This window comes from Prionailurus bengalensis, chromosome B1, assembly GCF_016509475.1.
Source record: "Prionailurus bengalensis isolate Pbe53 chromosome B1, Fcat_Pben_1.1_paternal_pri, whole genome shotgun sequence".
NCBI lineage: Eukaryota > Metazoa > Chordata > Mammalia > Carnivora > Felidae > Prionailurus > Prionailurus bengalensis.
This window is the reverse complement of record NC_057344.1, coordinates 190,294,793-190,319,028: the sequence shown is the minus strand read 5'-3', so window position 1 is coordinate 190,319,028 and position 24,236 is coordinate 190,294,793. Positions and strand designations below refer to the sequence as shown.

At 34.3% G+C, this 24,236-nt stretch overlaps 1 protein-coding gene across 14 annotated transcripts in view; it reads left to right on the top strand.

Moving 5' to 3' along the window:
* The window catches only part of SLIT2 (slit guidance ligand 2), a 374,605-nt gene that overhangs the window by 247,993 nt on the left and 102,376 nt on the right, over positions 1 to 24,236 (top strand). For all 14 annotated transcript variants that reach the window (XM_043553720.1, XM_043553678.1, XM_043553701.1 and 11 more), the window contains 2 exons: positions 14,973 to 15,044; positions 15,545 to 15,616. In XM_043553720.1, the coding sequence (XP_043409655.1) occupies positions 14,973 to 15,044; positions 15,545 to 15,616 (144 nt within the window). The remainder of the gene's footprint in view (positions 1 to 14,972; positions 15,045 to 15,544; positions 15,617 to 24,236) is intronic.

Below are 24,236 nucleotides of genomic sequence, written 5' to 3'. Positions count from 1 at the left end.
AAGCTGTACATATTTTTTTGTTTTTATAGATTCCAAGTTTTTAATTCAAGGTGAACTGAAAATTATAACTTCCCTTCATATTTTTCAAATAATTTTTAATCTGGATTTTGCCATAAATTATAAGTAGAATTTCTTTACTGCAAGTTGTCAGGCATTTCATTCAATGCTGTTGAGTTGATTTCCTTCTGTGTGTGCTATGTCTTTATTCCTGCACCTGTCTCGTCATAGAATTCTAACAAAAAGAAAGTATGTAAGTGCTCCATCAAGGAATGATCTACTGCCTGTTATTCTAGGTAGAAGAACTTGACTCAACTTTTCTTTCTTCTGCATTGTGCTTACAACTATAATTTCACACTTCTGGTATTTGCTCAGGCAATTATTTGTTAAGAGAGATGGGAAACATTCTTTTAAAGTTAGAATTGGAATAATTTGTAGGAGGAGGAGTGGAAAGAGACCAACATCTATATAACAGTGTTGGATGCTGCATGCACATTATATCATGTGATTTTTCTCATTGACTTTTGATAGGGGTGTTTATGGAATCTTAAAATAGGAAAACGAATGCAGGAACATATGCTAGATGAATGTTGGTGGATTTCTCCAAGAAGCCTCATCATCCTGATGATTTTATATGGTCCAGGATCTGTCATCTCATTTGTTGGGAATCTTATTCTGCATATACATTGATAGATTAGATAGATAGATAGATAGATAGATAGATAGATAGATAGATAGAATATAGATATAGAGATAATGTGTGTATAGTTACTATATTTTGTTTATATATGTATATTTGCGTGTTTATTTAAACCTGTCTACCCTACTGAAGTAGAAACTATGAAGTCAGAGGCAGGAACTAGTTTTGTTCTGATCACCACTGAATACCCAGGTACAAATCTACAGTGTGGCATATAATAGGCACTTGATAAGTAGCAAATAAATACTTACAGAATAAATGGATAATTTAAGCATTTACAGTGCAATTATCTCTAAAATAAGCTATATTGAACAAGATTAAAAATAAAACCTGAAGAAGCAGCCCATTCTTTCCCTGTAGAAAAAAAATGGTGCTTTTAAGTATACAGTAAGTGAAAGTTAATGAATAGGATATCTAATGGCAAGAGCTAAAATGGGGCTATAAATACTTAAAATTCATTTGTCAAATTTCTCTATTCCCCATACTGGCTTGGACTCCACTCTCTACATGTGTCTGGGAGCTCCTTTTTTTTCTCTGTTCTAGGCCGACCCATTCAGTACCTACTAGTAGCCTCCTTCTTTAGATACATTAATTCAATCACTCTGTAGTTAAGTCTTAGACATCTTTCTCCAAGGCCATATTTTTCCGGTAATGAACTTTATAGACATTTACCTCAAATCCTTCAAAACTGACAACTTCACTTTGCTGTTTGTTTTGTTTTGTGAATAAGCCCCACAATGTTAAGAGACTGTGTTTAAAAGTGTTTTCAGTTGTGAAGCAGCTATGCTGGCCTCAGCCTGAGACTTAACTTGATTCTGGAGCTCATGTTCTTTCATTGATCCAGCTCCAAAGAAAGATAAACATGCCGTGGGCTTGTTGGGCTACCGTAGAAGAGAGAATTGAAAAAATCAGAAGGAAAGGCTAGCCGATACTCAGAAAAACAGGGCAAGAGAAGCTTTGAGAAACTTACATACGAAGAGAACATAGATGGAGCATAAAGGCAGGCATTAAGGTATAGGAATGTGTGCAAAACTAAGAGCTATTTCATATTACTTTCTACTACAACTATTATATACACTATTATAGTGTGTATCATCTCTCCTATTCTCTGTCATATATTCTCACATGTCCCTGGATTTTATCTGCATAGAACTTATAGCAGTTTAAGTTGGTATTTTGATTAATATCAAATTATCCTTAATAGACTGTAAGCTTAAAAAGGGCAGGACTATGTCTGTTTTCCTTACCATTTCTGTGCCAACACTTAGCATAGTGGGATGGAGTAAAGAACAGTGCTGGGGGCAAATAGAAGGGGTCCAGTGCACACATTCTGGAGAGCCTCCAAACCTCCATTCTTCATGATAAACAGACAATGTGACAAGGGAATATGGACTAATGAAGACAGAGAGGGAAAAATAGAATGTGGAGTAGTAGAAGGTAAAGTAAATATAAAAGAAAGAAGCTCTTGGGGCACCTGGGCGGTTTAGTTGGTTAAGCGGCCAACTTTAGCTCAGGTCATGATCTCGTGGGTCGTGGGTTCGAGCCCCGTGTCCAGCTCTGTGCTGAAGGCTCAGAGCCTAAAGCCTACTGCAGAGTCTCTGTCTCCTTCTGTCTCTGTCCCTCCCCCACTTGTACTCTCTCTCTCATTGTCTCTCTCTCTCTCTCTCTCTCTCTCTCTCTCTCAAAATAAATTAAAAATATTATTAAAAAAAAATAGAAAGAAAGAAGATGTTACCCCCGCTGAAATCCTCCCAGCATTTTGCTGCTTTGAACTCTGCTGTTTAAAACCTTCTTTTCATACAGATAGAAGGCCTAAGGCAAGTCTTACATGATCTGGCCCATGGCAACAAAATTATTAATAGCAAATTGATTCTCTATATATCAAATCCTCAGAATTAATTTCTTACATCACGTTTGAGATATAAAATTTTGAGTATGGTATGATGGATTGCTATAAAGTAGACATTTAGTTCTCTTCAATCTAGTTATAGATTTTCTGTGGCATATCACCTGTTCAAACCATTATGCAGAAGTACCATAAATCATGGAGAATAGTTAGTAAGAACATAGGTTGTAGCAATTTAGTAGGTCTTGTTTACCTATGTCTGACTGCCTTCACTCTTGGTTGTTTAAGACTCCGAAGCTGAGAACCATACAATTCTTTCCTTTATTTGTTTGAGAGAAGGAGGTCAGGGAGAAGTTCAAATTATGGAAAAGGAAAAGATGGTAGGAGAGTTCTCAGGTCTTCTGAGGTTGTCTCAATGTTTTCTAAGATGGATTGGAAATTCTCAGAAGCTATAATGCATTTTTTTTCCGACACACTATTCAAATAGGTGAAATGGAAAGGAAACTCATCTTTGTGTAAACTGCGGGTCTGCTTTTACTCTGCCAGCAATAAAGAAGGTTCCTTCAAAGAGACTTACAATGATGGAGGTTAGATGTGAGGGCTCAGAGTACTTTGCTCTTTTTGTTTCCTCTGCGTCACTTCATGCGTAATTATAAAGTGAAAAAAAGAAGGGACTCTTAAATGCTGTATCTTATTACAATCTTTTATGATATTGAATAGAACTTAATTTTTAAGTTTATTTATTTATTTTGAGAGAGAGTGAGTGTACTGGGGGAGGGGCAGAGAGAGAGGGAAAGAGAGAATCCCAAGCAGGCTCTGTGCCATCAGCACAGAGCCCGACACAGAGCTTGAATTCACTAGCCGTGAGATCATGACCTGAGCTGCAATCAAGAGTCAGTCACTTAACCCACTGAACCACCCAGACGCCCCATGAATACAACTTTTAAAATGCATGTTTTCTTCCATTTCCGTGTAGGCATTCTTCCCATATACATTTAAGCCCTTTTTGCAGGCTATTCCTGCATTTGCCCCTTTCAAATTTTTGAATCCTTAATTCTAATAAATAATACTTGCCAAACTGAATCCACATACTGTATGTCAAAGTCATCTGACTTTCTATAGGGATGCCAAAGTTCCATTTGATTAACGTTTTTAAATCACCCATTCTACACTAGCTTCTTAAGAGAGTTATAGGTATTCATGAAATTAGGTGTGACTTTTTATTTACCATGGACTCAGTGATGTCTCAGCTAATAACACAGCTAGTGCTGTTATTGTGTTATTGGTTGATTTTCTTCTCATATGCTAAAATTTTGAAAATAAAAAAATAAATGCAGCATGCCGTTCGACTAATTTTTATAACGCATATAAATTACCTTGACTCTACTTTTTAGACAATATAGATAAAATGTCTAAATAAAGCAAATTATACCATTTTAATATAATTTGGTGTGAAAGAAATAGTCCATAATCTGAGTTTGCCTTGATAAATAAAAAGTAGGCTGATAATTTCAAAGTGAGTTTTCACTGTGAAAGTATTTAATTGTGTCATTATGAAAGTATTAAAAAAATTTAGAGATACATCCAACTTAAGAGTTATGAAGCACAAGAGAAAATAGGCAAAGTTAAGAAAGTAGTATAAAAATGAAAGTTTGTTGATAGTTTTACTAGAGCATTTGATAACAACTGGAGAACTTTGTTAGCATTTTGAAGTTTTACACATGCCAGATATTTTCTTACCTCAGATCCACTCACAGAATTAAGCTAGCATATGGCATATGCCAGACTTCTGGCTTTGCAGTTTATATTCTTATAATTTTGTGCTTTGCATGCTAATGAATAACACTCTCATATTCTATGTCTAGTAGAAATAATTATGACCTAGTACTTTAACAAAATCATCTTGTATCCAGCCTTTTTTTTTGATAAAAGAAAAATACACTTGCTTTGGACCTACTGAAACACAATGTAGGAAGCTATATATTTCTGAAGGTTAGCAGAAACGTTTCAATTCTTTGTAATGTAGAAAATAATGTCATACGTTTTTAGCCAAACCAGATTTCAAATATGGAGCTATCATTCTACGTACCTACTTTGATGTGGAGAATTAGCTGCATTTATGTATTTGGTTCTGAATTTCTTCCAACAGCAGAAATGTGCTATGTAGCCCCCAGATCTCAGGCAGAAACTAGCTTTTCTTCTATCAAGTAATATAATTTTGTCTAGAAATGTCACTAAGTAAACAATCTTAAGATCAAAAGAAAGCTGTCATCAACGTATATACATAAACCAGTAATTCAGCTCTGATTATATGCTAACATAGTTACAATTAGAAAAACAAAATAGTGTGAATCCTTTCTGACAATGTATTTTATGGGGCTGGTAGTCAGAAAGTCATTTGATGTGAAAGAAGTTCATGCAAACTTTGCTCATTCTTAATTTTTATTTCCTTGTGCTTTTGGATTATATTTGCTGCATTTTATTATGATTCCATCCTGAATTAGGGGCCCGGAAAAAAGACATCATAATTTAGCTTCCTACCGAATGCAGAGAGCCAATTCATTATTCAGTGAGCAAAACAAAGATCTCTATCTATCATGTTCCCTCAGAACAAGCATTTCATATGTATTCTTAGTTATCAGTAGCCATGCTTAGTATAATCCATACAGTAGCTTTGATAATTCCACAGCAAAAAAAAAATAAGATAAATTATATAAAATAAATTTATAAATTCAGCTATACTTGTAGTTCCGTAGACCATTCTTGAGTTCACTAATAATATTGGAGTGCTTTCATATTTATTTTGGCAGAATTTTCAATTTCATATGTGTATCTTCAATAATCTTTAATTGTTATTGAGTGAAATAGTGAGATAACCATCTTTAAAAAGCTGCATACATCCATTATGTGGATAGAATCACTGTTTATTAATAATATGCATTAATGATAAGAAAATTATTACTGATTTCCCCCCAATTTTTTTCTTTTCTCCTCCCAATTTTATTGAGGAATAATTGACAAATGCAATTGCATATATGTAAAGTGTACAATGTGATGATTTGATAAACTCATCAAATCATTGTGGACTGATTGCCAAGATCAAGATAATTAACACATCCATCACCTCACATAGTTAACATAGTTAATTCGTGTGTGTGTGTGTGTGTGTGTGTGTGTGTGTGTGTGGTGAGGACACTTAAGATCTACTCCCAATATTGTATTATTAGCTATAGTCACCATGCTATACAATATTGTATTATTAGCTATAGTCACCATGCTATACATTAGATCCCCAGAACTTACTCTTTTTATAACTGAAAATTTGTAGCCTTTGACCTACATCTCCCCATTTCCCTGTTCCCACACCCCCTGGTAACCACCGTTCTATTCTCTGATTCAATTAAATTGGAATTTTTTTTTTTTTTTAAATGATCCACATACAGGTGATAGTATACAGTATGTGTCTTTCTCTGTCTGATTTATTTCACTTAGCATAATGTCCTCCAGGTTCATCTGTATGGTTGCAAATGACAGGATTTCCTTTCTTTTTATGGCTGAATATCATGTATGTGTGTGTGTATATATTGATAATATATAGATACATATCAATATGACATGATATATATCAATATTCATATATCTCAATATATATATCACATTTTCTTTATCCATTCGTCTGTCAAAGGACATTTAAGTTGTTCTCATATGTTGGCAACTGTGAAGAAAGCTTCAATGAACATTAGGGTACAGATATCTCTTCAAGATAACTGATTTCATTTTTTTTTCAGATATATACCCAAGAGTGAGATTGCTAGATCATGTGGTAGTTCTATTTTTAATATTTTTAGGAACTTCCATATTGTTTTGCAAAGTGGCTGCACCCATATACATTCCCACCAGCAATGCACAAAGGGTTTTTTCTTCTCCACATCTTTACCAACATTTGTCGTCTCTTGTCTTTTTGATAACAGCCATTCTAAAAGGTGTGAGGGGATATCTTATTGTGTTTTTATTTGCATTTCCTGATGACTAGTGATGCTGAGCACCTTTTCATGTACACATTGGCCATTTGTATGTCTTCTTTGGAAGAGCATCTATTTAAGCCCTTTGTCCATTTTTAAATTGGATTATTTGATTTTTTTTGCTACTGAGTTTTATTAGTTCTATATATATTTTGGATACTAACTCCTTATCAGTTACATGATTTGCGAATAGTTTCTCCCATTCTGTTGGGTACCCTTTCAATTTATTTTCTTACCTATTTTTTAATTGTGTCTAATTTCACAAAACATTATTTATGTAACACATATGTTACATGTATGTATACACACATGCTTTTTTGTTGAGATGTGTGATCATTTAAGCAGAAAAGTATAATGGCTTTTGAAGAGAAAGACATAGAAGACTGAAGCAAATTTTTATATATTAGTTATGAGGTGAAAATAAGTACAGTAAATTATAAGTAAATTGGCAAAAAAAGAAATACTTAAATGACCAGCATGGAGATTAATAAGGTAGTAAGGCAAGAAAGAAACTCCAACTGGTTTCTCTAAATAAATTCAAGGAGTCTTATGAGTATTATTGCAACAGAAGGACACATGGAAAATAGCATTTTTTTCATATAGTACATCCTGAACAAATATTTGTGAGTACCTACTGTGCATCAGGCATTACGGATGAAAGGACACATTTCCAGCCTCCAAGGTGTTTACAGCACAGAAAATTGAAACCACACAAAGAGAAAAATTTTAAACTATATGATAGTAGTAAAATATATACACACAGGAATACAGAGAGAGGAATACCCTGGTGTGCCTGGAAGAATCAAGGAATCTTCAGGTATGAGGAGTCTTGCAGGCAGAGAAATTGGGGACTTTACAGACAGAGGAAAAAGCATGTGTGAAGTCCCAGAAAAGTTAGAGGTAGTATGTCTTTGAGAAGTTAAAGCACTTTTGATTGCTGGAACAAAGTAGAATCCTAATCGTGACAAATCACCTTGTCTGATAACAATAGTACATACAAGGAAGCATGTTGAGCAAGGTACTAGCATGATTAGAGATGCTAGAAAAATCACTCCTAAGGTGGAGTGGAGAATGGTTTGGAGGAAAAGAGTACACTAAGAATGTGTTAGCAACAGTCTGGAGGGCATGGTGAAGGCAGGTGTAGCAACAGATCATGATGGAATGTGATTCCAAAAAGTGACCCTGGTGCTGTGGTGGTTGATTTCCTAAACATTTCTGTAGAAAAGAAAATGGGAGACCCATTAGAGGTAAAACAAGACCTATGTAGACTTTAACATTAAAGTGAAGATAGTTGGTGCATAGTAAATGTATTCTTTATTCTCAGACAAATCATTATCATGTGTTTTTTTTAGGAATTAAGCTATAGATTTATGGTTCTATAATCATCTGGAAAGATTAAGTTGAAAATCCATATAATTCACATACTACTCTCTCAGGGTCACACTATTTCCTAAACTTGAGGAAAAAGATGATGGGTAACTTGGACAGTAAATCAGTGCAGGGGGTGGGGAAGAAGGCCAATTGCTATCTACTCATTGAGCAATACTGTTAAACAAATGATGCGTAAAGACAATTTGCATAATGTTTTTAAAACTAAAATTATTACGAAATGGGCAGTTTAGCTCAGTGCCTGGCTCAAAGTTAATGTCCAAAAGGTTTTCACAATCAATGAAAATCAAAGCAGCAGAACATTTAATTATTTTATTTCTTGAATTGCTAAAGAAAAATTATACATGAAAACTTACTGATATTGACATTATGAATCTATGCTCCATCCCCCTGAAATCAGTGAGCGATGTGCCTAAGTCCATATTTCCCTCTAGAGCTAAGCCATGTGATTGCGTGTTTTGAGTGTATCTTTGCATTTGAACATGTATCCATGTGAATAGACGCATGGAAATGTTAACTCTTATTTAGGTCACAACCTGAAACATGAAGTCAGTAAGAACACACACCCTTGCACACACTCATTTTTGTCTTGCTTTAAATGCTTAAAGACCAAATGGAAAAAGAGTTATTTCTACTCTGAAAACATCATTTGAATTTTATCCTCAGGGGCATGTACCCTAGAATGACATCACAAAAAAATAATAATAAAATAAGATTAAGGAAATGGACAATATTCAGGAACAAGTCATACCAAGGCAGGGATGGCTGATAATCAATTAGTATGGACACAGTCCCAAGGCAGAAATGCTAGCTGTATGCATAGTATGTCCCTCTAGAGGCAAATATCCATTCACCTGCCAAAGATATTTATTAAATTACAAAGTACTAGAACTGCAATTACGTAACAGAAATTGTACTTCAGTCAAAAATATCTTGGGTCATTTTATATAGACACGTATGAAGGATTTCAAGGCATACATTTACTGCTGAAGTTAGAAGTAATATTCCAGAAATACGAAGTACTGACTTTGGAATTATTATGTAATAGGCAAGAGAATCCCTAATGTCAAAGGAATATAGCTGCTTCCTCCTTTTCAAATAGTGGATTGATGTTACCAATGATGAGAATGTTTGGCTACACTGAGCAGTCCAAGATTCAGAAGCTAGGGTCATTCCACAACCTTCCCCACACACCCCATTAAATCTATGTTCTATTCTCTGGCAGCTGTTTTTGCCATTTATGTTAAAAGCAGATGGGGAAAATGCAAAGGACTGTCAGTTTTATTGCCATGTATAATCAACATCTGGGCTGTATGTTACAGATACAATCAATCCAAACTCATACTTTACTGGTGTTGTAAAACCTTTTTGAGTTCTTAAGACAGTTTCCAGAGTTGAAAAAAATGGTATATTTTAATCATATGGATCATGGAAGTTACAACATTATATATTTTTTCAGCCTCCATGTGAAGGATGTATGCACGTATGTGTGTAATACATAATTGCTGAGCGATCTGCAAATCTGCTGATTTGTTTAAAATGTGTTTTTCCATCATATATGTTTATTTCCTCTTAGAGATCAAATCATGTATCAGGATATACTTCTTTATATAATCTGTGTGTGTGAAACTCATATGTGTTGTAGACATATTATTATATAGTGCTGTTTATTATGTATGTGATTACATAGATACCCATGTATATCCCCATATTTTTATCTTTTCACTATTTTTTATGCAAGAAAAACATTTTTTCTATATCTCATATTTTTACAAAAACATAGTTTATAGGAGGTTTTATTTTTCTCATGTTTTGGAAGGAGAAACTGAGAGAAGCAAATTAATTTTTGCAAGGGCCACGGAACTTATCAGTGGCTGTAAAGCTCATACTTTTAATCACCGAACTATACATTTTTATTTTTATGTATACACATATATAAAACATAATTTCTCGTGGAAAGAGCTGTTTCGCTTTGGCATGTGGATATCATTTTATATGGTTTGTCAACATAATTTAATTTGAAAAATATTGAAAATAATTCCTGAGAATTGAGCACTAGTGAGCTGAATGGGTCATTTAAAATAAACTAATATTGTTTAATATCTCATAAATGGTTTCAGAACTAGTTGGAATTTTTGAATTCCTGAATTGCACTATGTTGTATACTCTACTGATGTAAGACCTGCTTGTCAATAACCATAGCAGAGTATTTTAAGTCACAGAGCTCAGTTATACCTGCACATCATTTCCATGTTGTAAGGGCCTACAGGATTCGAACAGAGAAATTTATTGATAATTTTCCATTTTCTATACTCTTTAAAATAGGCACCAGAAAGTGGCATTTGTTGGTTGGAGTTCATTCCCGGGAAGCTCTCTTAAGTGTGAATACATGCATGATTTATTTAAAACAAAACAAAATAAAACAAAACAAAACTAAACAGTAATTGAGAACATGAAAAAAGGATGTATGTGAGTGAGGAGAAAGGTTTTTATTGGTTAAACATACTGTAGTGTTGAACTTTTTGATGGAGGAGTTATAAAATTGTCCCCATTTTCTTATCTCATTGAACTTTTCACTAAAATTTCCTTGTGATTTTGATGAAGTGGTAACAGCAGGTTGCTTTTATATACTACACCCCCCCCCCCCACACACACACACACAGAGTGATAAAATGTTTAGGAATTGTTCATACACATTCTGTGGAGAAAAAGGTCTGGGCTACTTTTACATGAAAAAGGCTTCCATACGGTATGTGGTTGATAGAATTTTCTTCTTCCCTTACTGAGTTTTCTAAATATATTTTTACTTTGAAATTCAAAATATTGAATTTTCTTTTTATGAAGGACTAACATTTGGAAGGCTCTTAATTATGGTGGATTTTATCCACAGCAGATATATCTCGGCCATTATCTGTTTTTGTAACCCTGGAATGGTTTCAATTAGATTCTTCATGGAACAATGGATTCAAATTTGCACTCTATAAAATTCATCAGATTTTATGCTATTAAAATAGAAGATTGTGGGATAGCAAAGATAGAAAATGTACATTTCATTTACTTGTTTTTTTACCCTTCATCTGAATAATATATTTCTTCCTTATTTTTTATAACCTGGTTTAAGTACCATCCGCACTTTTCTATAGAAGTATGGACACCATTTGATACGTGTGTTGCTTACAGTTTTAAAAATATATTCTTAAGTTCTTCTAATGAAGCATAAGGTCCTGGAGATCTGAAAGTTTAAAGAAAGTACACATTAATTTATTGTTTGCCAACTAAAGAAGACAAAATGGACATTTTGAAACATTTTAAAATTTATTGGTTGACATCTGTCAGTGGTAGAATATTTTCTTGCTTGAGAATCTGTCTGTTTGAATGAAGGAGGCAATTATGCTTTGCCTTAATGGACTGCTGGTACAGTGCCATAAAAACCAATTAGCTGCTGAGTCAGTGTAAATTACCATGTAAGCTCTGTTTCAAATACTTCTTCTTTTTTAACAAAAAAGGTTGGAAGCAAATAGATAAATAAAGAAAAGCAAGCAAATCCATTTTATATGTCATCGTTCAGCTTTCTGTTGCATATGTTCTAAATGAAATGGTTTGCAATGTGAAGGCTAACTATGGTACGTTGCAAGAATGATTGATACATGCAACAGCACTGTATTATGTTTGAATTACTATTTTTGCATGTAAAATTTAACACTGTTTCATCATGAATTCTCCTTGTTTTATAACTTCTTGTGCATGCATTTTCTAAAACATATATATAGCCTCACTTATATATCTTTTGTTTGCTTTAGTTGGAATATTTATCAATGAAATTAATTGCAGATTAGACACATCTACATTTAGTTGTTACAATAAAATGTATTTGAGTGCCATTAGGACAATTAGTGATCATTATAAGTATTCTGGATTTAGAGACTTTAAAATAATAAATGAATTTTAAACTTTCTAAGGAAGCTCTTCAGTTATATATGATAGTAGAATTAATTTGGCCACATTTGTGAATTAATGTCATTGATATTTCAATGCTGAATATGTCATTTTTTAAAACTTGTACTAAACAAATTAATTGGAAATGTAAAGGCAAAATTAGATGCCTTATCAATAAAACTTCCATAAGGGTATAAACATGTTTCTTCCAATCATCATTGAATTCCATTCATATAATATATTTTGCACAGGTAGAATACAAAGGGTGAATGAATGAATGAATGAATGACTACTGGTTTTCTTATTTTCAAGAACTTGAAATGATATTTATGAAAAGTAATCATATGAACTAGTTTTGCATCACTGTTTTCATTGAAAGAAATCTTCCAGATGCTAAGAATTTTTATTTTTTCTCATCATAGCTTTACATTATTTTGAGCTAATCTTTAACAAAATGAAATGATCCTTCATTGGCCTAGATTTGTAGAAAGTCATCTAGTCAATAGTCTTGCATCTATAGCTTGCTTTCACTGTATTTTCATTGATTACATTTTAAACTTCTTAAAATCTAACTACAAGAAGGGATCACAGCAAAAAAAAAATTAAAAAATGTGTCTCTAAACCATCAATCTATAACATTCTGATCAATAGTGTAACAGTGAAATGATTTAAATGTCCTTTGTTATATTTAGAGATTTTGAAAAAAGTACCCTTTCTTCAGACCTAGATAAATAATCCAGATGCCAAATCTATATTTTCTTCATACAATTTATTTCTTGTCTTCTGGGGTAAATCTGCCCCTTAGGAGCCAACAAACCTGGTGGAGGAGGGATATGTGAAAAATGACTAGAATGTAGTGAGATAGAGCAGAGGCACAGAGAAGAGAATGCCCTTGGATGTATAAAGAAAGATACAACTAACCTTACCTGAGAAAATAAAGTAAGGCTTCAGGAGGAGGCCATGCTTCAGTTGTCTTAAGACAATTAAGCCATGTTATTAATAATCACATAAAATTATTACTAACCTAAATGGCCAATAATAGAGAATGATTAATTAATGATGGTCCATTTTGATAATTAAGTGTTATAAAGACATTAAAAATAACATCTCCCAAAATACTTAATAGTATTAGGACAACATGTAAGGTATGATATTTGATATAAGGTATACAACTCAAAATTCTCTATACAGTAAGACTTCAAAGATCTAAAATAAATATATATAAAAAATTAAATTTTCTTCCTTATATATTTTGTAAATAAACTTGTATTTATCTTTAATATGAACAAAATAATTTCTGCTTTTTGGAGGGAAAGAATTATAACTAAATTACAGAAAAATAATTACCTTCTGTGTGAGAGAGGAAGGAAGGGACAGTAACTTGGGGGATAACTGGGTTCAGAGGATTAGAAGCAAATCCAGAGACTGAGACAGGGAAGAGAACCAGAGGTGCATGGTAACGCATCCAGGGAAGAAGTGTTGTTAGCACTATCAAATGCTACAGGGAGTTTAAGAGCAATGATGACTGTGGATACCCATTGCATGTAGAGATGAGGAGGTCAGTGTGAGCCCTGAGGCTGTTGAGGAAAGCCTGAAACTAAAGAAGGGTTTTGGAATCAGAAAAGACCAAAATGTAGGCATTTCTACTTAACCTTCTGGGGATATTTTGTTTGTTTTGATTTGATGTTCATTAAATGTTGCTGATACATATATCCTCATTCACACTCAGTTTTTACCAACATTCAATAAAACATGAACCAATGTATATGGCACATGTATAGTCAACATATATATATTGTTGTATTTATATGTGTATATAAATATGCCAATATAAACATGTATACCTAAATATATATTTGTATATATATTTTTTAATCCAGGCAGGAAAATGAAGCTCATGCTAGGTATTTTAACAGAGAGATTTAATATAAGGGATGAAATTAAGCAGTTGTGAAGGTGACACAGAGAACAGAAAGCTGCCTCCACATCCAGGTCTACAAAGATCTAAGAAGAAAAGAATGTTACACAAAGTCAGGAGGTGGCCCCAGCAGGAGCTAAAATTAGGAAGGAGATGAGACCACTGCTGGGGACATCCCCTGAGACAGAGAAAGGGAGAATATCCTGGCTTCTTGCTTCATCCTACCTTCAGTCTCCACCAGTGCCTCTCATTGGCCAAATTCCACAAAAATCAGTTGGCTAGTGAGCCTGGGGTTATATGGTTCCCAAGAGTCAGCCTCTGGGATACAAAGAGAAGAGGGGAAGGGATGGGGAATGTTTATTACAATGTTCACATGGATAGAGATGAAGCTGAGAGGCAACGTTTTTGATGGATACGATACTGAAGGAAATGTATTTGTGTGGTTCATAACTTAGCGGGTAGAATCGTGTCTTTCTCTGAAAACACAACCATAGATTTATTTTCAACTCTGATTTTGGTGCATGATCAAAACCACTTCAGTTGTGTTTTGAATGCGCTTTGCTGCAGTGGTTTTCGCGCGAAGTATTCAGAGTCCAGCCAGTCTTACCGAAAAGTGCCTATGGTATTTAATGGATTGGAATTTAAGATTTACCTCATAAGAAGCTGCAAAATTAATTTTCTGGGCATAACAGCATTTTTAATCTATAATATGTTTTCTGTAGAGGAGATAAAAGGTTTATAAAACTTAATATTCAACAGCAATTTCCTTTGTGGAAGAGTTATAATTGTCTTTGAAACATGTTATACATCTGTTCAGTGTTATACATATTTCTCATACTGATATAAAGGTTATTTTAATGTACTTCCAAGTTAGTTTCTTACAGGTACTTTCTCTTTTATACAAAGTCCAGACTTAAATATTAATCGACCTGTAATGCCTAAAAATCAGGATATTCTTATTCATTTTATAATTGCCTTGTTTTTATTCCCAATCTTGCCCCACATTTAGGGCACAGCACAATTAATTTTAGTACTTATTTTTGAGGAAAAAAAGAATCACTCACGAAGAGCATCAACGTGGCTTCTTGACATGCATCCTGGGCTTGAATTAAACATCCCTGAGAGCTCACGTTTCCATTTAAAAATTGAATTTTTTCATTGCAGACGTTTGGAACAGAACTCAATCAAGGTCATCCCTCCTGGAGCTTTCTCACCATATAAAAAGCTTAGAAGAATGTGAGTGAATAATATTCTAGAATATATGTAATTTTAAAAGTTATACAGGTCATGACCGTGCAGACATTCACTTAAGTATGAATATTTGAGTGTTTGACAGCTTAAATATTAAGTGATGTGACTATCCGATTGCTAGTTTTATAATACTGTGTGTTAAAAGCTAAACTATGTAATATTTTAACGTTCTCTGTAATTTAACATATTGATTCACACCCGCGTGAATTTATGTGATCAATATAGTATGCAGTCAAATCTTAGATGTTCTATTTTCAAAAATAAGACATGGCAGCTTTTATAATAATTTAAGAAAAGAGCCAGTAATTGATTTAAAAGTCTGATTTTTTTTTAATTTAAGATGCTTCAGATGTTTTATGTTGCAAATTTTATACATGTATTAATAGGTGCGAAATTGACATGTAAAGGCAGTAAATAGCTTTCTCCTGCAGTAAATCCTCACTGACATTCTATTTAATTTAACCTAACCCTATTTCTAATCTTAGTGACCTGAGCAATAATCAGATCTCCGAACTAGCACCAGATGCTTTCCAAGGACTACGCTCTCTGAATTCACTGTAAGTATTGACCACGTCGCCAAAGGAAAGCAGAATAGGCAACTAATACTGGCTCCATCTTTTACAAATTTGGATTTAAGAAAAAATAACCCTTAATTTTTTGTCATGAATTATTAATAATATTCATTATTATTAATCTTAATGAATTTCATCATTTTCATGGAAGACTGCTACCTGTCACTAAAATCAGCCCATTTTTAAGGGTATATATTTTAGGATTTGATAGTTTTGCTATTTAGAAACCAAGGGTAAGAGCCTCTAAATTATTCTGTATTTATATTATTATTACTGACACCTTTTTGTTTCTGAAATATAGCTGGAATGTGTATTTTGGAACATTCTGGTCATTGTTATATTTATAAGCCTCAAGCCAGCAGCCACTCTGTCCTGAGGGCAATATTAGTCCCCTCAGAACGATGCTCAGTGATCTTATGGAGGGAACAGTTGAAGATGTGCAGTGAGAGGCCCCCTCAACTCCCTGCTTCATCTCCTTAAGACTTCCCTGAAAGAACCAGCTTTAATCCCTCAAAGAACAAAGATAATAAAAGTATGACAGCTTTTTAACATCAAAAGGACTTTCAGAGAGATAACTATATAAATTAAAATTATTGTAAAATAAATGGATAAAGGCTGCTATTCTTTCAAATTTGTAAAGGAATCTTCAGAAGTCCACCAAGTACAGTCAGCTTGAGTTCAGATTGTAACTTTAAAATTTGAACATGGAGGCTGGCATGTATTTTCCTAAGAGTTGAAGCTTAGAGAAGGATTCTTATTGTTATCAATGACTGCGGAGCTCTTGAGAATTTCAGAAGGCAGTGGTGGCCAGCGGGAGGTCCATGATACACACGTGTAAGGCCCAGATAAACACCTAGGGCTCATGCAGCACTCCACACTCAGTCATCCCTGGGGAGGAATAGACAGAAGTGGTCATCCGGGCACATGGAGACCCAGGTTGCTGTGCTGGTCTGCTCAGAAAACTACAGTTTTCTTTGAAGAAAGAAAATGGAATCTGCCTAGGTTCTTTTTTGTTGTGGATGTTAACCACCTCTGGAATTAACCAGAGGAAGTCCAAGACCTGGGGAACAATTGTCGGCAGAAAATGTGGAATGTAGACCGGTGTTGCTCTTAGACTGAGCTGGCAGATTCTAAAATAACAAAGATTAATGTAAAACTCCATTAAATTACTCAATCAGATGGCCCATGAATTACAGGGTATGCCACTCTGGACGGTCATATTGTCCAAAGTAAATAGAGACAATCTTCCATCCACACAAAAGGACAGAACAAAAGTCAAGTCATTGTACCAATCCCTGGTCCGTCAGGTATCTGTGCCTCAAAGATGAGTAGTAAAATGTCAAAAGAGAGAAATGATTGGAGAATTCTTATTAATAGCAGTTTTGCTGACAGTTTACTGTTAAGTTCTATTGTCTTAATGCTAATTGACACATTCTGGTTGTGAGAATTAAAATAACTGATAAAAAAGAAAATAAATTTAAAAAGTAATAGACCATAATTGTATATATTTATTATTATATATTTATAATTATATATAATATATAAGTTCTATGTACTTATTATATTATAAATTATGCTTAATATGACACTGTATTTATTAACTACAAAGATATATTTTATTGTATTATAAATAATGTATTTATGAATATTGTATATTTTACATTATTGACATAGCAATGTTATATTAATATATATTATATTTATTAATAAACACTTAGTTACAACTAATGATTATATTATAAATTATTATATACTTATCCATATAAATATAATAGACTCATAGCAAATAGTAAAAGAAATAAAATGTGTAAAGCAATGTACTTGCTGAATTGAGATTTTAATCTTCATGACCAGAACTCTCATGTACAGTTTTTTTCAGAAAGCCATAACAAAGCATGATCTTTCCTTATGGAACTGACTTTTAGTCAGTGAATTAAATCATTGGGGAATTCCTAGTTCAAAACCTAGTCATATACAGAAGAGTGGGAACTGTTTTCCAGAAATGCAACACCAAATACTACCCTATAATGTCAGAAAACAGACGTTTTTAGGGACACCTTGGGTGGCTCAGTCAATTAAGCATCAACTCTTGATCTCAGCTCGGGTCTCCATCTCAGAGTTGTGAGTTCAAGCCCCATGTTGGGCTCCATGCTGGCTGTGGAGCCTACTTGAAAAAAAACAAAAACACAAACATGTTTATCGAGAGAATCAAACAGCTGTGCTATCCTAGAGAAAGTCCATGTGCTGTAACTGGTAGCATTTTCCTCATTGTGTTCACATTTTGAATTGACCTTCCAAAGATTAATTTATACCTCTTATAAAGTATACAACTGTCCAGACTCACAGTAGCTTTTTTTTTTTTTTCATTTCACCACAATCCTACATTCCACAGAGATGTGGGACCCTATTGTGTCCTAGGCCCTCTTCAAGACCCTGGGGATACACAAGTGAACAAAATACAGAAACTCCTCTCTCGTGGAGATGACCAATGGTAAACTAGATACTGGTCAGAAGATATAGTATATCTGATGATTAAGAGTGGCGTGAAGTAAGGGGTGCATGGGTGTCTCAGTCACTTAAGCATCTGAGTTTTGATCTCGGCTCAGGTCTTGATCTCAGGGTTGTGAGTTCAAGCCCCACATGGGGCTCTACATTGAGTATGAAGCCTACTTAAAAAAAAAAAATTCTCTGAAGGAAAATAAAGAAAACAGAAGTGATAAGGAGGCCAATGGGGAGGAGAGCTGAAATTTTAAACAGGAAGGCCAGCAGAAGCCTCCCAAGAAAATGATATTGGGCAGAGACCTGAAGACTCGAATTGTAGGAGTGAGCTGTGCAGATACATGAAGAAAGAGCATTCAAGACCAAAAGAACGGCTAAACTCTAAGGCCCTGAGATGAGAGTATGCTGAGTGTTTCAAGAAAGAGCAAGAAAAAAATGTGACTGGAAGCAGGGCAGATGGTTGAAAATGAAATAATGCAGAGGTTGTGGTTGTGGTTGTTGATAACAGCAAGGTCTAGGACACAACCATGAGGACAGAGGGACAAAACAGGTTGACAGACAACAGGTTTGTGGGAAAAGAATAGGGTTGGAGATCGTAATGTAATAGGGCTTAAGTCTTTGGAAAGGAGTACCGTGACGGGGGTTTGTGGGTAACTGCGGAAGCCATGCAAATCAGCGACACTACCTTTTTTTTTTAAATCCAGTTTTTACTTCTACAGGCTTCTCTTACATGTCTTTCTAGAACATACTCAACTACATAGGCAGTTTAATTGAATCACTATATTTACTAAAGAAGTGAAAATAATTAAGGATGATATGATGCCAGATTTTATTAAATTAAAAAAAAACATTTTAAATTGTTATTTAATCACCAAAATAGTATACCTTAGAGAAAAATGAACCTGATTTATTGAATATTTTAAGATCTCTCCTACTAAATAATTGCATTAGCATTTATTTTTATTAACATTAACATTATTTTATTGCATGTTATTATGTTATACTATTAGTATATTTTATTATTAATATAACATATATTAAAGACAAAAGAGCATTCAGAATACATGTGTCTATTGAATGATTTCATACTCAGGGCTTTTACTGCTGTCATTGTGACAACAACAGTATTTCTATAATATTTAACAATGATTTCTTAGGAATTCAACATATTAGTGTACTAGGCATTGTCTGTACACATCTTCCATTGTTTCCCATTTACTGGTTGGAAACATCATTTTATATCACAAGATAAAAAAGTGCTGTAGTAGCACAGCATAGTGACTAAGCATAGAGCCTTTAGCACACTAAGTGGCTGCCAGCACAGAGCCCGATGCAGGGCCTGAACTCACAAACTGAGATTGTGACCTGAGCCGAAATCAAGAGTCGGATGCTTAACTGACTGAGCCACCTCGGTGCCCTGGGACATTTTTTTTTTTCTCTCTCTTTGGCAGTAACTGTCTTCTGCCAGATTTCAACAAGAGCAGGAGAATTCAAAGACTGGCCATCGGCTGTTGCTGTTTCCTACTATCCTACTCTCCTACTATTGAAACTCACTAGGGTGAAACTAGGCTTAGAATTCTTTGCCTTTTGTCTGGTAGCAGGTACAAGAGCTGCTTAAGGTTTCCTTAAGATTTCCCTATTGGTCCAATGGGCTATAAAGTAATTCTCGATCAGCATACTCGTATACTGGAGGCCGTATGTTGAATATAAGTGATGTGTAAGAAAACCAGAGAGAAGTTACCCAGTTTGTCACTGCTCATATTTGGATGACATTATCCAGACCCCTCAGGTATTTATTTTCCTTTCAGCTGAATTCATTTTCATCTTTCAATTTCTTTTAAAATTTTCTTTCCCTCATAGGAATGCAGCACAAAGTCTCACTGGCCTCCTTGCACTTTATATCTTTATGTAATGACATGCCTTTGTCCCATTTTTATGAATTTTGGCCTTATTTTCTTGATTCTCATCCAGCTTCTCTGTCCCGGTCTTTGGATTTTTTATATTTTTAAGTCATTTTTCCTTGCTACCATTTTGATCTCACTGCATATAAGAAAACTGTACCAGCTCTACTATTGCTATACCTTTCTGTACAGAAATCTCATCCCATAACATTTACTGTTTCTTTATGATAATATTTTATGATTGACAGTCCACATACCCAATAATGACTACATAGATTTCCTTCATCCTTTTGTGATTCCCCCCATATTTATTTCCCTATGTACCCAAACTGTCTCATTAACAATAAACATCTATTTTTTTTAACATGATCTTAAAGAAAACAACGATTTGTTGGAATAAAATGTTTCACAATATAATAAGACACATCTCCTAACCAGTCCTCCATTCATGTTATTTGAGCCAACTTTTAAGGTGAAAGTCCCAAATGAAAAACCTGCTAAATTATTTGCCCCTTTATTCTTTTTTTCCCTTTTATTTTTTTAAATTTTATTCCAGAATAGTTAACAATACAGGATTATGTTATTTTCAGGTGTAAAATATAGTGTTTCAATAATTCTATACATTACTCAGCGCTCATCATAAGTTCTTGATCCCCTTCACCTATTTCACCCATCCCCCCACCCACATCCTTTCTGGTAACCGTCAGTCTGCTCTTTGTAGTTGAGAGTATGTTCTTCAGTTTGTCTTTTTTCTTTTAACTTTTTTTTAAACTTTATTTTGAGAGAGAGAGGGACAGAGACCAAGAGAAACAGAGAGAACGTGAGTGGGGGAGGAGCGGGGGGGGGAGGGAGAGAGAGAGAGAGAGAGAGAGAGAGAGAGAGAGAGAGAATGAATCCCAAGAAGGTTCTGCATAGCACAGAACCTGATGCGGGGCTGGAACTCATAAACCGTGAGATCGTGACGTGAGCCGAAATCAGAGTCAGATGCTTAACCAACTGAGCCACCCTGGCACCCTTGGTTTGTCTCATTTTTTTACTTGTTCATTTGTTTTGTTTGATAAATTCCACACATGAGTGAAATCGTATGGTATCTGTTTTTCCCTGACTGGTTTGTGTCATTTAGCAATGCACTGCCTAGATCCATCTATGTTCTTGCAAATGGCAAGATTTCATTCCTTTTTATGGTTCATACTCTATTGTGTCTATATATATAGAGAGAGAGACACTATATATATGTATATATACACACACACACACACACACATATACGTATATATGTATACATATATATATGTATATATATGTATATATATATATATATATATATATGTGAAACCATCTCTTCTTTATCCATTTGTGTATTGATGGACACTTGGGCTGCTTCCGTAGCTTGGCTATTGTAAATAATGCTGCTGTAAACATAGGGGTGCATATATCTTTTCAAATTAGTGTCTTGTATTCTGTTGGCAAATACCCAGTAGTGGAATTACTGGATCATATGGTAGTCCTATTTTTAATTTTTTGAGGAACCTCCATACTGTTTTCCACAGTGGCTGCACCAGTTTGCATTCCCAAAAACAGTGTGTGAGGGTTCCTTTTTCTCCACATTCTTACCAACACTTACTGTTTCTTGTCTTTTTAATACTAGCCATTTTAACAGGTGTGAAGTGATATTTCATTGTGGCCTTGATTTGTATTTCCCTGGTGATGAATGATGTTGAGCATCTTTTCATGTGTCTAGTGGCAATCTGTATGTCTTCTTGGAGAAATGCCTGTTCATGTCTTCAGCCCATTTTTTAATTTGGATTATTTGGGGGGTGTTTTTTTTTTTTTTTGGTGTTGAGTTGTAGATGTTCTTTAGCTATTTTAGAAACTAACCATTTATTGGATATGTCATTTGCAAATATATTCTCCCATTCAATAGGTTGCCTTTAATTCTGTTGATTGTTTCCTTTTCTGTGAACAAGCTTTTATTTTGATGTAGTCCCAATAGCTTATATTTGATTTTGTTTCCCTTGCCTCGGGAGACATATCTAGAAAAATGTTGCTACAGCTAACATCAGAGAAATTCTTGCCTGTGCTCTTTTCTAGGAATGTTATGGTTTCAGGTCTTACATATAGGTCCTTTAACCATTTTTGAGTTTATTTTTGTGTCTGGTGTAAGAAAGTGGTCCAGTTTATTTATCTATTTTTTCTACATAACTGTCCAGTTTTCCCAACACTATTGGCTGAAGAGACTCTTTTTCCCAATACATATTTTTGCCTCCTTTGTAGAAGATTAATGAACATGTTAATAGTGGATTTCTTTCTGGGTTCTCTGTTCTATTGATCTATATGTCTATTTTTGTGCTAGCTCCTTACTGTTTTGACTGCTATAGCTTTGTAGTATATCTTGAAATCTGAGATTGTGATATTCCCAGGTTTTTTTTTGTTTTTTGTTTATTTGTTGTTTGTTTTTCTCAAAATTTCTTTGGCTATTTGGGGTCTTTTGTGGTTCCATATGAATTTTAGGATTATTTGTACTAGTTCTGTGAAAATTGCTCTTGGGATTTTTTGATATGGATTGCATTAAATCTGTAGATTGCTTTGGGTAATGTGGGAATTTTAACAATATTTATTCTTCTAGTTCAGAGTATGGGGTATTTTTCCATTTGTGTTGTCTTCAATTTCTTTCATCAACTTTTTATCATTTTCAGAGTACAGGTTTCTGCCTCCTAAGTTAGGTTTATTCCTAGGTATTTTATTATTTTTGCTGCAACTATAAATGGGATTGTTTTCTTAATTTCTCTTTATGCTAGTTGATTATTAATGTATAGAAATGCAACAGATTTATGTATATTGACTTTGTATCCTGTGACCTTATGGAATTCATTTATGTTTTAGTAGTTTTTTTGGTGGAATCTTAAGGGTTTTGTATACATAATATCATGTCATCTGCACAGAGTGAAAAATTTACTTTTTCTTTACCAATTTGGATGCCTTTTACTTCTTTTTCTTATCTGATTGCTGTGGGTAACACTTCCAGTACTATGTTGAATAAAAGTGGTGAGAGTGGACATCCATATCTTAGGTAAAGGGATCTCATTTTTTCACCATTGAGGATGATGTTAGCTGTGGGTTTTTCATAGATGGACTTTATTATATTGAGGTATGTTCCCTCTAAACCTACTTTGTTAAGGGCTCTTATCATGAATAGATGTTGTAATTTGTCAAATGCTTTTTCTACATCTATTGAAATTATCATATGCTTTTTATCCTTTCTCTTGTTGACGTGTTCTATCGTGTTGATTTGATTTGCAAATATTGAATCACCTTTGCATCCCAAGAATAAATCCCACTTGATCGTGGTAAATGATTTTTTAATGTATTTTTGGATTCAGTTTGCTAACGTTTTGTTGAATCTTTTTGCATCCTTGTTTATCAGCGTTATTGGCCTTGTAGTCCTCTTTTTTGTAGTGCCCTTATCTGATTTTGGTATCAGAGTGATGCTGACTTCATAGAATGAATTTAGAAGATTTCTTTCATCCTCTATTTTCTGGAGTTGTTTGAGAAGAATACGTATTAAATCTTTAAATGTTTGTTAGAATTCATCTGTGAATCCATCTGGTTTTGGACTTCTGTTTGTTGGGAAGTTTTGTTTTTTTTGTTTGTTTGTTTGTTTTTACTGATTCAATGTCATTGCTGCTAATTGGTCTGTTCACATTTTCTATTTCTTAAATTCTATTTTTAACTTTTTGAGGAACCTCCATACTGTTCTCCAGAGTGGCTGCACCAGTTTTCATTCTCACTCATAGTGCAAGATGGTTCCCCCCTTCTTGGCACTTTATGTGGAGTATAAGAAACAAAACAGATGACCATATAGGAGGGAGAGAAAAAGAGAGACAGAAACAAACTATAAAAAACTTATAAAGATAGCAAACTGGAGGTTGGTAGAGGGAGGTGGGTATGGGATAGGCTAGATGGGTGATGGATATTAAGGAGGATAGTTGTTGGGGTGCCTGGGTGACTCAATCAGTTATGCATTCAAGTTCAGCTCAGGTCATGATTTCATGGTTTGTGGATTTGAGCCCTGCATCAGGCTCTGTGCTGACAGTTCAGAGCCTGGAGCCTGCTTCAGATTCTGTGTCTTCCTCTCTCTCTGTGCTTCCCCCACTTATGCTCTGTCTCTCAAAAATAAACTTAAAACATTAAAATTTTTTTTAATG